The 16,362-nt window shown below is 36.2% G+C and overlaps 1 protein-coding gene across 1 annotated transcript; it reads right to left on the reverse strand.

The window, feature by feature from the left end:
* Window positions 1-4,345: 4,345 nt before the first annotated feature.
* On the reverse strand, window positions 4,346-14,404 carry LOC134747445 (protein apnoia). Its single transcript, XM_063682073.1, has 3 exons — window positions 13,931-14,404; window positions 4,919-5,094; window positions 4,346-4,530 (listed from the first exon to the last, which is right to left on the reverse strand). The coding sequence occupies exons 1-3, from the start codon at window positions 14,034-14,036 to the stop codon at window positions 4,369-4,371; spliced, it is 444 nt and encodes a 147-aa protein (XP_063538143.1). The 5' UTR covers window positions 14,037-14,404; the 3' UTR covers window positions 4,346-4,368.
* Between the last annotated feature and the right edge of the window lie 1,958 nt (window positions 14,405-16,362).

Consider the following 16,362-nt stretch of genomic DNA (forward strand, 5'->3'; position numbering starts at 1 on the left):
GGGTAGGCAACATTGCCCACCCAATTTATTCAAAAGTTTTTACACATCGCTAAGTTATTACTTAACAGGGAATTGTAGGATTGCCCAAAAACTTTTTGTGATCCTTGGATATCATCATCATCATAGGAACTGTATTTGAGCACAAAATTGACGTGGGCAATGTTGGCTAAAAATTCCGGATATCTTTGCCCGCCCTCTAAAACTAAGTTACATATAACATAATTAATAGTATCACTAACATAGGTTAAACATTTTAGTAATAAGCTACTAATACAATATGGAAATTTGTATTCCGGAATAAAATTTTTATGTTACCATGCGCGGCGGTGACACTGGGCTCGGAACCGGTATTGAAATATCGGTTAATATCGTTCCTAAACCGTTATTTATTTTCGTTCATAAAAAAACCGGTTAAGTGATGGAACGCGAACTTTAAAATTTAGTTTTCTCTTCTTACCGGTTAGTTAAGAGAACGATTGTTTTTTGATTTCGAGGAACGATCTACAATATTACATTACCCGCTCTACTCGATCTCCAATTCTCGATGTTGACTTGATAGTGCTGCTGCTTGCTGACTGAATTGTGACTTTTGACTTTTGGTGTACGGTGTTACATTTAAAATGGAGTCACAACTCTTCGACGTACATTTTGTCGTTGGTACATTTGTACATAGGTACACGAAACCGTGACACGAAAACTGAGCTCAAAATATATGTTGTTTCAAATTATATAAAGTCGTTATATATCCATACAATTTTTAAACAGTGTTGTTGTAGAACAGGGATTAGTGTTTTATATTTAATATAAATTATTGCAAAATCACTTCATATTAAAAAAAATGCACAAAATCCGGAAAAATTTCCTTAAGCACACTACACGGTCCATGACATTTCGCACTTGTAATTTTTTATTTATATGTTTTTAATACTCTTAGGACAATACATTTAGGTTAACCTAAAACTAGAGTTAAATTGCTAAGTATATTGATATAGAGTTTACTTATTTTCTTAAAAATACATGCTATTCTTACGTGTAACACAAAAAAGCATAAGAATAAGAACTACCCAGCTATATACACGGTGTACATTGTTTTTTATGAAAATTTAAAGTAATGATGATCATAATATATAAGGAAACTTTTGCTTGCTAGCTAGGTGGCTATAAATAAATTATATTAAAACTAAGTACCTACCTAGCTTTCACCGTTTTATCGGTGAGTTGAATTCCTTGTCCGTAATATCGTAAAAATATTACTTACTAAACGACTATAAAACGTTGTTCACATTTTACCTGGTACGTCCGTCATACTGGGTCGTGGTACTGAGATTGCTCGGGTATGACGGGTATGTTCTATGTACAGTCACCTGCAATAATATTTTACACAACGAAGGCCGCAAAAATATCTGAAACGATCTTATTTGTAGCCATAAGAGCGTGTCACAAGGGAAGTGCGGGTGTAAGGGTTTTTGCGGCCTTCGAAGAGTAACATATAATTGTACAGCGGATTGCATGATTGCATCGACACTGAATGGATTGGATTTCACTATTAATGAATTTCATTCGTCGTAGATAATATAATATAGGTACTGATTGAGAAAAACTCCTTGAGGCCTATTCAAACTCACATTTTGATGCCAAATTCGCCCGTGGGTCTCGCTCGCGTCAATAGGCACATCGAGCGAAATGCACGCGCTAATGATAACAAAATGACATCATTTTGATATCAAAATGTAAGTTTGTATTGGCCTACTTGTGATTCTATCTTTGTTGTATGACAATGTATGTAGCGAAAAAAAAAATACATTTGCACATAATTCTTGTATTATAAGCCCTAAACAATGGAGAAACCGATATCTTAAGAATCATGTTAGGCAACTACCTATTAAAAAACTTGAATTGCGCTCTAAAAGATTTCTCGAGATAATAAACCTAAACGAACACATTTTGTTTTGCTAACGCATCGCATCGCACGCTAGATGAAGCTGTTCTGCGCAGTAAAAACTGCTAATGGCAATATCAATCAAGAGTTTTCTCTGCATAACTTCAGACTTGATAAAAACGACTTGAGTGCCGGAAAACCCCAGCTTTGAAGATGTTTGTTGATGTTAATTTTTGTATTACTCCGGAACGAGTGCAATGTCACGCTCGATACATCGAATATCATATGTCATTTTAATGATTTAAAATTATTAATTGATATTTATGTTATGAGCAGAAAGTTAATGTAGTTATGGGAAGTTGCAATTCGGCAAGCTCGGCCGAATTGGACCTTCCCATACAAACGTATTTCCTCTCTCATTTTAAAACTACGTGTTGGATTGTAATGAAACTTTGCACATACAGTGACATGAGGTATATCTAGGTCTGAAATTAGTTTATATAACGTATGCGGAGTGAAATGTGAACAAAATTCAATGTCGTATTAAATACAACATGGTTACTTTTCATTAATTTTCATGTATTTTAATGATGTATTTAACAACGTTAAATGCAAAAGTTTACTCAAATGCGAGATTTTTAATCGAAAACACACATTGTGGCATTTTTTTTAGTTAAAATTTTATCTTCCTTAGGAAAACTTTTTTAGGAAACTTCGTATGCTCGACATATTTCACATTCTCGTCCGTTGGACCATTGGTGTTCTTAAAATAATAGTTACCATGCCATAAATTTCCATTTTAAGCGACATATGATATGATTAGTCCCCCAAAAATCCCATTACGCGAAAACAGCTGTTTTTTACACATTTTGGTCGGTATGACGTACCTGTGGGTACAAAGTTTTCAAAGTTATTTATTTTTATTTTCGGATACGGTGACCTTAACTTTTCTTGGATGCCCATATCTTCAAGATATTTTTAAACAGTTTTACCACATTTGAATAATCTCATGACCTCTCTGTAAGATTTTGTGACTCAGCGGGCCGTCATTTTCTTCAATCGATATCTCCCAGGAAACTGGCTAATGCTGGAAGGTTTACCTGAACCAGACTTTATAGCCGTAGTTTTTTTTAAAGAACAAGGATGTTAAAATATTATAAACATATCGTTACCTCTAACTCGCTTCCACAAAATGTTCCACTACCTTCGCTTTCGGCGATAGGGAAATAGTACTGGTGAAATTACATACAGTTTCGCGATGGTGTTCTTCTAGATTGATCACAATTTCAAGAGAAAGAATTCAATGCCCATGAAACTTACCGGATTAATTGACAGATATATAGACTTTAAACTGGCAGTTGGGTATAATTTCAGTTTAATTTTTTGTTTACTTTTTACATGTTCAAAACTTTGTCCAGATTTCACTCTGCATACGTTAGCTCCAGTTTATAAAACAATCGAAATAGAGCAAAAACAAGTTTTGTATGAAAAACTTAAATTCGCCGTATTTTTTTAACTAGGTAGGACTGAGGTCTATAGGTAGACGTTACCAAAAAACCAACATGATTTATAATAGGTTTTTATTCATTTATAATAAACTTATTCAACTAGGTGTAATCAACATTCTTCCGTCGTCTATCTGCCACAAAACGAGTTCGTGGGAGACAGACGAAACTAATATATCTGAATATTTTGAATGTAGGTACAAACTAATAAATAAAATAAATTAAATCACTATTCTAACAAATGCAAATATTTAAAAAGGTAGGTAGGACTCATAGGACTAATAACTATTGAGGTATGTTTTATATTTGAATAACAGTACCACATTTTCAATCTATTTAATTCTACAGATTTGGTTGATAAAAAAGAAGATTGTTTTTATCAGTTCTTACTAGGAATTTTAATTTAATTAAAGGATAAATAAATCCTCTTTAGGTACAGTCTAAAAAGTACTTCCTTATATTATGTTGGAGTCTTCCAGTTTGATTCCTGAGAATTTTAGTCAGATTTGTAAATCAAATCAAAATAAAATCTTTATCTTCAAATCACCTCTTTGTAGATGCTCCGGCTAAATGGTACAGATACTTGCCTAATAAAATAAAATATCTACCTACCAATCTCATTTAATTTTAGGTCTATTAGTCTCTAGCTAATGTTTCGGAAACATTCCTTTTATGTTCGAATATGCGTCAAAAGAAAGTTCTCATTATTTTTCATAGGACCCTGCGAAGAATGTCCAGCGAGCTGCATAGTTGCAAAAACACATTATGCTTAAATGGAATTCTTTCATAAGTGGCCATGCACTTTTGGAGCTGGGTGTACCTACCTATGTGCAAAGAGGACTAATGTATTTAACATCGGCTTTCTTATTGCGCGCGAGCTGTAAGCGAGCGAACAATATCGCCTCGTGTGTAATGACCAACTTAGCACACTTGTATCATAATGTACTATTATTTAGTATGTGGCGGGTTCGACTATAGTAGTATTTAGTCGGAGATGGTAGCGTCGTTGTCGGACCGGGCCCAGGGCGAGAGCAGAGGCCCGGGCGCGGGCCACGGCGCGGCCACGGGCGCGGGCAGCAGCTCGGCGCGCGGGTGCAGATGCACCAGCGGGGACGGCGCCGCCGTCAGGAACAGTCGCGACACGGCCTGAAGACAGTAACCAGCATTAGTGGCTGTTTACATTTTGTGGTTCTGGTTGTTGATGGGTTTAAAGCAGCTACAGGTAAATAATCGAGCATCTTGGGCGTGTGGTTTTTAATATCGAGTTGTGCGTTTGAGTGTTGGCTACGAATGAGTTTTTTGTCAGATGAAGTCTCTGCCGAAAACTCTTTTTATCACCAATGGCTCTTCTACCTTCTTCTACGGTTATGCGAGCTGAACCTGTGCCGAATAATGGGACTTGTGACGAGCCGATGTGTCCTAAATAACGATCAAAATATACCTCTGCAGCAGTACGCGATGAGGATATAAGCGTGAAATATTTAAAATGTGGAATTCGCTTAAGCAGATCATGATGATGGAATTTTGATCATACCTGACTGACGGAGACAATGAGCAGCATAACGCCGATGGCCAGGTTTTTGACGGAGATGACGGCCAGCGCCATCAGCAGCGTGGAGATGACGCCCAGCGTGAACATCACCGGCAAAAAGATGAACGACAGCCGCTTCAGTGCGTTGTGGCCGAACGTACGGCCTACGCTCTCCTCTGCTGTAAACACACATACATTACATTACATACAATAATACATACATATCAACACTGTACACTATCTCAAGTTCTTAGATGAATAAAAACTAATTAAATAAGCTCAAATAAATTATCCTCGCCATGGCAATGAGGTTCTAAGAAAGTCACGACGCGATCCTTAAAACAACAAAATAACGAAGTACTATCTCTGCGTTTGAAATATTTCGACTTGAATAGGCAATTAGATGCAGAGAGGACGTACCAGAAAGCTCGCGTCTCCTGTCAGAAGGTCTTAAAAACCTATTATTTAAGACCATTGTAACCATATTACTGTGAACGTTGTATTTGTATGCGGAGGCTTCTATCTTAAACTTGCAATGAAATAATAATAAAAATATGATGATGATTGTTTCATGTCTTAATGTGATAGGTTATTCAGTGGGTGGGGTATTAAAGGGAAACAAAAATTTGATTATTTTAGCGCTACGATGCACGGTTTAGGAGATACAGCCCTGTAAAGAGTTTTTTTTTCACCAGGAAAAGTTATTTAGTCACGCAGAAATATTCATAGGGCTGTATCTCCTGATACTAAACCGTGCGTCGTAGCGCAAAAATAATCAAATTTTCGTTCCCCTTTAATAATAAAAAAACACAAAAAAAGAAGAAAAAGCGGTAATGGCAGAATGCCATAACGGACCAAAATTATTGCTTATAGGTTTTTTTTTGATGGTTGAATGCCAAAACGTTGTCACAATTTGGCGTTTAAAAACAAAAGAAGGTTGCTTTACAGGCCTAGGTGTGTAAGGCTGTATGAAATTCCTTTACATATCATCTTCACTCATCGCACCGGATACGTAGTATTATGTCAAAATTTCATTGCAAGTTTTAAAAAAACTTAAACCGGATTATATCGCGTATGTTGAATTTATAATGTGTGCTCTCGAGCATACGGCTGTTCGTCCCCAACGACTAGGTGCGCGCGGGCACTCGACGCCGGCACGCGCTTTTCGCAGCCCCTGCGACGCGCACGCAGGCGAACAACTCGCACTTTGCTGAATTTATTTCTAGGCCAATAGACCGAAGTCTGTTGACATCGTTCAGAACAAGAATAAGAATAAGAATTGTTTACTGCCACATTATCAAGTACAAAAGAAAATGAAATAAAAGTACATTATTTTTAAGAAAAAAAAACCGACTTCAATGGGGGATGCCGTTGAAAGGTTACTTAATGTTGATGGTGCACTCCAGACAATGAAATGAAAAAGACAGCATCTTTTGCCTAACTAAAATGAGGTAAAACCACCCACGTTTCTAGTAGCATTTCTTTTCTATAAGGGTCATAGTTCTAACCTAACCTAACCCAATGTTCTGATAGCATTTCGTTTCTGTAAGGGTCACAGTTCTAACCTAACCTAACTCACTTTTCTGATAGCAGTTCGGTTCTGTGAGGATCGCAGTTCAAAAAAAAGTCCAGGTCCAAGTTTGGGTCTGGGTCCATACCGAAGAGAATAAATCGCCAAACGTGAACTATGTGTCGTTGAAGAGTTCCATTCTGATCATCATCAGCAGTTCCACTTCATCAAATTTCACTTTTCCATGTAAAAGCTGGATTTGTTGATGAAAATACGAAAATCACTATATGTATGACTTTCTCATTTGAGGAGTTCCCTCGATTCCTCATGGATCCCATCATCAGAACTCGAGCTTGACAAAAATGTGTCTTGAAAACCTAACTTGCTTACCAATCATAACGAAGAGGACAAATCGCCAAACGTGAACTATGCATCGTTAAAGAGTTCCATTCTGATATTTCTGATCATCATCAGCAGCTGCACTTCATCAAATGTCACTTTTTTAAATGGAAATGCTGGATTTGTTGATAAAAATACAAGAATCACTATATGTATGCCTTTCACATTTGAGGAGTTCCCTCGATTCCTCATGGATCCCATCATCAGAACTCGAGCTTGACAAAAATGTGTCTTGAAAACCTAACTTGCTTACCAATCATAACGAAGAGGACAAATCGCCAAACGTGAACTATGCATCGTTAAAGAGTTCCATTCTGATATTTCTGATCATCATCAGCAGCTGCACTTCATCAAATGTCACTTTTTTAAATGGAAATGCTGGATTTGTTGATAAAAATACAAGAATCACTATATGTATGCCTTTCACATTTGAGGAGTTCCCTCGATTCCTCATGGATCCCATCATCAGAACTCGAGCTTGACAAAAATGTGTCTTGAAAACCTAACTTGCTTACCAATCATAACGAAGAGGACAAATCGCCAAACGTGAACTATGCGTCATTGAAGTTCCGTTCTGATAATCATCAGCAGTTCCACTTCATCAAATGTCACTTTTTTATATGTAAATGCTTGATTTGTTGATGAAAATACTAAAATCACTATATGTATGCCTTTAACATTTGAGGAGTTCCCTCGATTCCTCATGGATCTCATCATCAGAACTGCGTTTTGACCAAAACGGGACCAATCTGTATGTATATACTTACAATCAAAAAAAGAATTTTCAAAATCGGTCCAGAAATGACGGAGTTATGGAGTAACAAACATTAAAAAAAAAAAAAAAAAAAACACATCCGAATTGATATGACGGTTATGGAGTAACAAACATTAAAAAAAAAAAAACAACCGAATTGATAACCTCCTCCTTTTGAAATATTGAAGTCGGTTAAAAAGAAAATAAGCAACGTCAGAATCGCCTCCTATGGTGCCGTCGTCTAAATACCAGACATTCAGAGGTGATTATTTTATGTTGTGATCAGGCTTTGTGTAGCTAGGCAAAACATAAGGGGGTCCAATGGATCGCCTTGCTGAGCGCCGACCTGTGACGAGATGGTATTGTTATCGAAAAAAAGGTTGCTCGGAGCCGAGTAGCATTGGAAAAGAAATGGATACAGAGCGGGGGTATAATTTTTCGCTTGCTGTAAGATTACATCTCTTTCGACAGAATTAAAGGCATTTTTTTCCAACTTTATGATCACAACGTCATTATTCTCGTGTGCCGTTGAAAAATGCCTCTTTGCGTGGATTGCCGTCTCGCATCCTAATGGTGCGCCGTGCGCCGAAGCCCATCTGAACAGGCTGAAGAAAACTGGCCATCTCGTCTCTCACAGATCGGCAGCCCAATTTGGCTACGAGCCGTCTTAGAGTAGTACCGATAGCAATTGGTCTAATTCCTCCATCTTTTTTCACTAATGCACACCTTTGTCTTGCGCGTCTTTACGCGCCGTAAAGGTAAGGACAAACTTGGGTATTGAGCATACCGCGTAAGAGGAAGTTGCAAAGTTTAGTCAGTGAATCAAGCAGTCTGGTTCCATTGTCTCCTGCATTGGGTGACACGAGTTCTTTTAGATGCTAAGGGCGGAGACCATCCAACCCTGACGCAGAGCCGCTGTAAAATGAGCCAATCGCATTGGCCACGTCTGAAGCTGAAACAGTAAGAAATTGGCTTGACAAATCGGGTTTAGGCGGGTAGGTGATTTGCCTAGATGGCGAAGGATGCTTGTCCCTCAATGCGTTTAATGTTTCAGCATTAGACTGGGCAAGCGACGAATCTGACATTAGTATACGGACTGCGCCTCTTAGCCTCTTAGGTCTCCGTCGTGGACTTTAGCCTCAATTGTTCGGTACAGAGACCGAGGTTTTTGATCCCGCTGAGTAATTTTACTGGTAATTTAATGAGTAACTATCGCGGTAAACGAAGACAATAATATATTTCATACCTTTTATCTAAAAGTAAATATAAAGCCTCGGTCTCTTTAAAACAAGAGTGAATAGGCTGTTACTGAACCGGTGAGCTCCATCTTAGGCCCTGTCTTCACTTTCCATCAGGTGTGACTAGGGCCAATCGCCGATCAGTTTATAATAATAATAATAAAAAGTACTTCGTGATAAAAAAAATCTTATAAGTCCATCAACATGCGAAAACAAAGATAGACACCCATTATAAATAATCCCACTAAAATAAATACCTATATTAGGGTAAAGGCACCAGTGCTCAGCAATGCACCAGTGGTCAGCCTTTCTTGCTTATTTTTGGCTGTAATTATCAAACCTTTTCTAATTTTCATGTCAAAAATAGGTGATATTATAGATTGATAAACTATTAATATTAATAGTTTATTTTTAAAAGAATTGTCTAGCATCAACCACAACACTACTGCAAAGAAGTGCTGTCTTCTGACATGAAGGATCATGTGATATGCGCCATTTTTTTTGGAGTGTCACATGGTATTTTGATAAGTCGTTAACAGCCGAATTATGATTTCTTTACCCTACTTTCTGTTTAAAAAAATGCTGTAGGGATTAAATTCCCGGCTGTTGCTTTAGACTTCTAACGAGCTCAGATTCTACGGGATTACATTGTTCTATTTTTTACAGAGTTTTTAAGCCTACTTATTTGCTTTCGTTGTTTATTATTAGGCATCGATTGTCAACAATATCTTGGGATATTTGACTTGGCATTCAGTATATAGTAAATACCAATCAAATATTTAACAAAATAAACATAAACTTGTAATTAAGTCCTGAGTGTTTCGCAATCCGTCCGCAAGTACAAGTCCCTACATATTTAATAAAATACCTACGAAACGGGGTCGCTATTGAGAATTTGTGTTGGAGGATTGTAGCAATAGTTGACTGGTATAGAATACCTTAAGGCATTAAGTACGCCATTTGTACAATTTTATATCGTCCTATAATATTTATAAATAAATAAATACGTGATCATCCGCCTGGAAATGTTTCACTAAATATTTAATATATAAAATCAACCAACCGACACCGAATCGTGATGTTTCAGTAGAAAATATTTTTGCATTAATAATTTTATTTATAAAATGAATTCTTTATCGCTTTGGATTTGGCTTTTTATCCGCTCTTCCCAACTAACATTGGGCGTTAAATATTAGGGTTAAAAGAGATCTACATCATAAGCGTTTGTTTACTCCGGAGGTTCTATTGATGTTTTAAAAATAGTAGTTATGTCCGGATATAACCCCGTAATACCCCGGATTGGGCACAGATTTTTATTACCTTAGATTGCACAACGGTGGCGCCCCAGGTAGCAAAATGACGTAAAATGACGTCAGCTACGTCATAACGACGGCATTATTACGTCATTATGACGTCGCTGACGTCATTTGACGTCATTTTGCTACCTGGGGCTACAATAGGGTTAGAGTATGAAATAAGAGGTAGTAGAGCGCTATTATAGAAAAAGCGCTAATGCGCTCCTTTTTTTAATGATATAGACGGATCACCTGATGGTAAGTGATTACCGCCACCCATGGACACCCGCAACACCAGGGGGGTTGTGAGTGCGTTGCCGGCCTTTAAGATGGGAGTACGCTCTTTTCTTGAAGTTTTGAAGGTCGTATCGGTCCGGAAATATCGCAGGCGACAGTTCATTCCACAGTTTATCTGTGCGAGGCAGGAAGTTTCTGGAGAAACGCTCAGTTGAGGACTGCCAACCATCTAAGTGGTGAGGATGGAAATGTTGTCGCGTTGTTGTGAGGGCGATGGCGAAAAGAAGCGACAGGGATTAATCCGAACAAATTGATTGCTTTGCTTGTGAAATTTTCAATGTTTTTGCCAGTTGTATAAAATAATGTAGGCTGCAGTAGCGGGGCATGAAACATAACCGTTGGAAAACTTGGATTATTTAATCATTTCTTAACCACAGTTCCATACGAGACGAGACATAAGGTACCTACTTCATTGTTTGCATTCCTCATTTTATAGTAAAAGTATGAGAATTCTAATTTCTCTCATATAATAGTAGTATTAAAGGAACATTAAGACTCTCTTAGTACATGATGGTCTCATGCGAACATTCATTGCATGTTTCTAACTAACAATTTTCCCATATATTTAATGTATGACATTGTATAGTATTGTTGCTCATGTAAAGTACTCGTTATCAAAGAAGGTAACTTAAGATTACTGTGAGTCAAATTAAGGCTTTCTGTTAAGAGATACAGCTATTAAGAGCGTGCTCTATGTATAAATAACTATCAATTAGTGCGTAATATTTTTAATTACTGGCAACACTGTGCGAACAGCACTTCAGAACATCTCATTTACATGCTCGGTAAAATCTTTCCAGCAAAGTGTGATATCTTTGTTGCCATGTATAAATAATATATTATATACAAAATAATAAACAAAATAATATACAAAATTAATTAAAATTACGTCGGATGCGGTTTATGCCTACATAATTAAACATAGTTATCGATGTTATCGAATCTTTTCGCATATTACCAATTACCACCTTTTTACATTATTCTGTAACATTTTACATCTCCATATTAAAATAAATCACGTCAATATAATATATATGTCTAATTATGTCACTTGAGTTTTCATAAGTCATTCCGGTGCCTTATGGTTACTAAAATGGTTAATCCTAAAAGAAAAACTATGGATGGTATAGAAAGGATGCCAATCTCTTATGGCAGAATTGTTGCAAAAGTGACCGCTTTCAGCTTTAAATAATAGTTCCTAATCTCTCCGGTGGCGCTAGTTAGGCTCTGGGACATGAGTATAATAAGGCAACAAATAACCCGACCAAATTACGTAGGTTGTTTTTGGTAGTATTTCGGTGTATGGTGGCGCCGCCTAATTACTGTTTTTTGATGGACACTTTTCATACATAGAGATTTGGCCCCTTTATATAGTCTCCATGAGAAAAACGATAAACAAATCGATAAAGAAATATTCTTGTCTAAGTTACAATGCAGATCCACTATAGGTATTATATTGCTCTAATTGTAGAGTTAATTTAAAACAACTAAAGAAGCATAAAATAAATGTATTTTCTGTTTTATCCATTATTTTGCTAATCCAAAAGTGTAATTTCATTACTTAAACGATGTCGTGTTAAGTGACAAATGTTTATCGATAGTCGATAAAATACAGTAGTCAATCCCTCTTGGCATTTCATTTATGCTATGCGAATTCCGCTCCTTGTACATAAGTACATATTACACTTACGTTTACGAATTTTTCCTTGAACTTACTTTGCCCCCTTGTAAAACAAATAACTAAGGACCCTCATATCATTATTAGATCATTTCTAAATAACGAAAATCTTTTAAAAATGTAATCTCGCTACGATCTTCTACTCTCTTGTTTAATATTCGTCGTCATAAATCTGAAAATCCCAAAATACCTTCACAAAAAGCTCGCTTACTCGTCGTCATCCCACGAGGTCAGAGCAAATCGTGTCTTGGTGTTAGCTATTCCACATCACAAAACGCGATCTTTTCGCGGAAGTTTCAAGTACCAAGCGACAAAGTGCTGGAATAATATCCCACCACCAATACGAAGAATCAATTCTAAACCGTATTTTAGACAAAAAATCAAATTACACTACAAAAGCTATGGTCTTAAACTTGAAAGTTTAATGTATTACTTAATGATGATTCTAATATAGATTCTTCACACAATAATTAAAACCACAGAAATAATATTAACATAATAAACAATATAAAGCTATCTCTAACCATCGCAATTTGACCTCTCGAAATAAAATAAAATTAAAGAATCGTACGTATTTCACTTGCTATATTGTTTTAAATTTGAGTGACAATATCGGCTTTTATCAACCTAGCAGTCTAAATCGGCATATGAAGGGTACACGGAAAGAACATATCTAGTCACTTTTTTCGGAAAATTATATTTTCATCTCAAAGTGTACAGCTCTTAATGAACTATTAGATATATTTTTTGCTATACTCGCCCTCAACCAAAATGACGATTAGGGCCATAAAACACGAGGCAGGGGTAATAAAGCTCGGCGGTCGTAGTGATGGCAATGTGTCGATTTCGAAGTCGTCGTAAACGTCGATGTAATTCTATTTTATTTTAGTTTCACTGTAATTTCCCAATTATTTAATGATTTTTGACTGTGTAAATATTATAAGTTAGTAAATAGTAGCTTAGTTAACCTTTTTATACTTCAGTTTTACACTTCTATACCTTAAATAAAGAAATTGTATAAATTATTTATTTGAAATATTATGCAAATGTTTTTAATTATAATGTTACACCGTATTTCCACTTTTATTATCATAATATTGAATTCACGCACAAGAAAATGTACCTATTCACTCACTTAACTTATCGACAATATCGACATTCCTTATGTGTGTTTACTACCTGCACTAATGGTCTCCGCTCGCTCCGTGCAATACAATGGGAAACTGATAACGCGAGCTCAAGGGTTTTATTGCCCTAGTCGTCATTTTGGTTGAGGGCGAGTATACCACTGTACAATAACACAACTTTTTTTTAATTAAAAAAGACGTGGTCACGGAATTACCATACATTTTGACATGGTTCCAAATTTTAAAACCGCGATTACTCAAAATGTTACTAGAGTAACTAGACATGTTCTTTCTGTGTACCCTTCATGTAGTTCATTCTGTGCGGCACCTCTAGCTTCACTACTCTTTTAGGTTCTGGTAGAATACCAGCGCTGCGGATCTCCGCAGCTTTATGCTGAGTCAGCGCCTATTCTTCGCACTATCACATGGCTTGACTCATTATGATACTGTGCTATTTTTGTATTCGTTAGGAATTTAAGACAATGCATGTTTGTTCCAATTATTTCTGCATATTTGTAATTTATTTTAAATTTAAAATTATGTTTTATACTAACAATGTCGCCTATTAGAGCCATGCCGAACTACTACATAATAGTGAGAAGAATAAAGTTCCTTATCTATCTATATATTGTATTAAAAACTGGTAAAGTAATACTTACAAACAGAATTTAAACAAATTTTGGACAGTTGGAAGTAGAATATAATGTAGATATTTACCACTGCTTAGAATTTCCGTCAAATTCGATGCATCTTTCTCACATTGCACTACGCTTACAAATATAGCCACGTAGGCTAGGGATAACACGATGACTTTGTTACACATCTCGGCCACCCACAACACTTCTGCACTGCAATTAAAAGAGACGACGGTCGCCAGTCAGTCGCTAAAGTTTGACTGATTGTATTTTGTCATGCAGCCAGGATATAAAGTGTCCTGCGAAGACAATGGTCGGTGAGACCAAAGTCACGATGGGTAAAGAAAGTACAGTGCGTGACTGTTGAAATTGGCCCCGATCCCCGGCCCTGATCGACTAATGTTGAATCATTAACGGACCCAGTGCTCCCCATGGACATATTGGACATCGACTACGACTTCTGATCCTTATCGGCATAATTGAAAGTGAGAAACACGGACGCGTGAGTCCATGTCATTATCGCCGCGTCTACTTACATATCCATAAATGAGCTCGATAATTATTCCATTTTGGATTAAGCTGGTGGCTTTTGTTTTCGTTTAATCTAGAGCGGCTTTACATAATTTTATAAATGCGAATTTAAATGATAATTCTAGGATTTGGTTTCGGAAATATTTAATTCGAACATTAGTTGGATCTATTTATTTAATTTCGTCCTTTTATCATTTACCTGATTCGGTCATTCGGTATTCGGTCCCGTCCATTAGCAAGAACTTTCCATTTAATTCTTCCATTAAATGTGAAGTTGGCTGTAATTCACGACGAACACTTGGCTACCATCGGACCTGAATTAATCTGATTGATCTCCGATTATCGACTAAGCAGAACTACTTGTATAGCGAATCTCTAAACCATGATATGCTGTAGGTATAACTTGTATGATGAAATAATTTAATGAATGGATGATATATTGTACGTACATATGTATTTAATCTATATACAGTTACTCGTAGTACATGACTATAATAATATATTGGAAATATATTTATACTGGGTCAAATGTAATTCGGGAAACGATCCCTTCTGTGGACAATATGTAAGTTAAGCACCACGTGGGCCGCCGGCGCGCGCGGCCTAAAAAGTTTCGAGTACTATTTACTGTACTACCTACTACTGGCTACTATGATTTTTGAGTAACGTTATCTGATCAGTAGCAGACCACATCGTCCATTGGCGGCCAACCATTTTACCAATAAACGCTATCTAAATATCTAATCATGCGGATTGGGGACTTCACAAACACCAATTTACTCAATGTATGTTATAAAACTTATAAATATTGTTTTTCCTGTTTAATATTTTCGATGCCCGAATAACAATAAGCCATATTATTTAAAGTAACGTAATATACATATTATACGTAATATACATGTAGGTACACAAACACAGATTATTTAGTAAATTTATTTTTATGTAGGTATAGCTTAAATTGCATACACATATTATAGTTTAGTCTATTTATTTACAGTTGAAAGACAAATTAAAGTCTCAGGCAGTTAAAGAGAAGGCATAGGATCTCTATCTCTATACTTGAAAATTGCTGCACCAATAAATAAGACCCCAGCTCTTAATTATTTACATTTATTTTGTACCTTTTTTGATGTGCAATGAAGTTTAATAGTTATTTTTAATACAGTTGCTCAAAAAGTGCTACTTTTCGTGGCTGTTTAGCGTGCGGAAAGTTGGTTTTCGCGAACTAGTGCTTTTTCCTTTTACAATTTTTTTAAATTTTTACTTGTTCCAATTCATGACTACTTATTGATGAGTGTTAATATTAGTTTCCTTTAAACGTCGTAATCAACATAAAAACCTAGTGTTAATGTAAGAATACGAAAAATATGCATATTTTATATTTTATTACTTACCTCTTCATCGTTATAAGTATTATAACACGTTTATTTTTTAGTGTTGAAAAACAGTTATTAATAAGTTGTCTGAATGGAACGGAACGCCTGTCAAAGAAGAGGCGTATTTTCGTACTGCAAGAATGTTTTAAATTTCCAAAGGCAACATTCGATATTGTTTTTATAAATATACGAATACACAAATAATCGTAAATAATGATATTTAGGTAATAATAGTACAATATTTTAATATTTACAATTGTTTCTGTCTTATAGAACATCATGCATTTGAAAAAAAACTTTCATTGAAGTGGGTTCAATAAAAATCTATTCTAGTCGAATAAAAGCTAGAAAAACACCTCTTCATAATGTCAATGTCAATGATGACACAGAATTAATAATATAAAAGTTTCGAATTCCATTCCTTACTTGTTGCTTTTCTTATTTTTTCGCAACTGTATTAAAAAACGTCGTTCGATACACGTGCGGAAATGTCATTCTTCACTCGTCCCGAGTCTTGCCACTCGCCTACGGCTCGTGGCAAGATATCTCGGTACTCGTCACGTAATGACATACTTTTCGCACTAGCACCGAAATGTACTATTACGAT

The sequence above is a fragment of the Cydia strobilella genome, chromosome 1 (genome assembly GCF_947568885.1).
Source record: "Cydia strobilella chromosome 1, ilCydStro3.1, whole genome shotgun sequence".
Taxonomy (NCBI): Eukaryota; Metazoa; Arthropoda; class Insecta; order Lepidoptera; family Tortricidae; genus Cydia; species Cydia strobilella.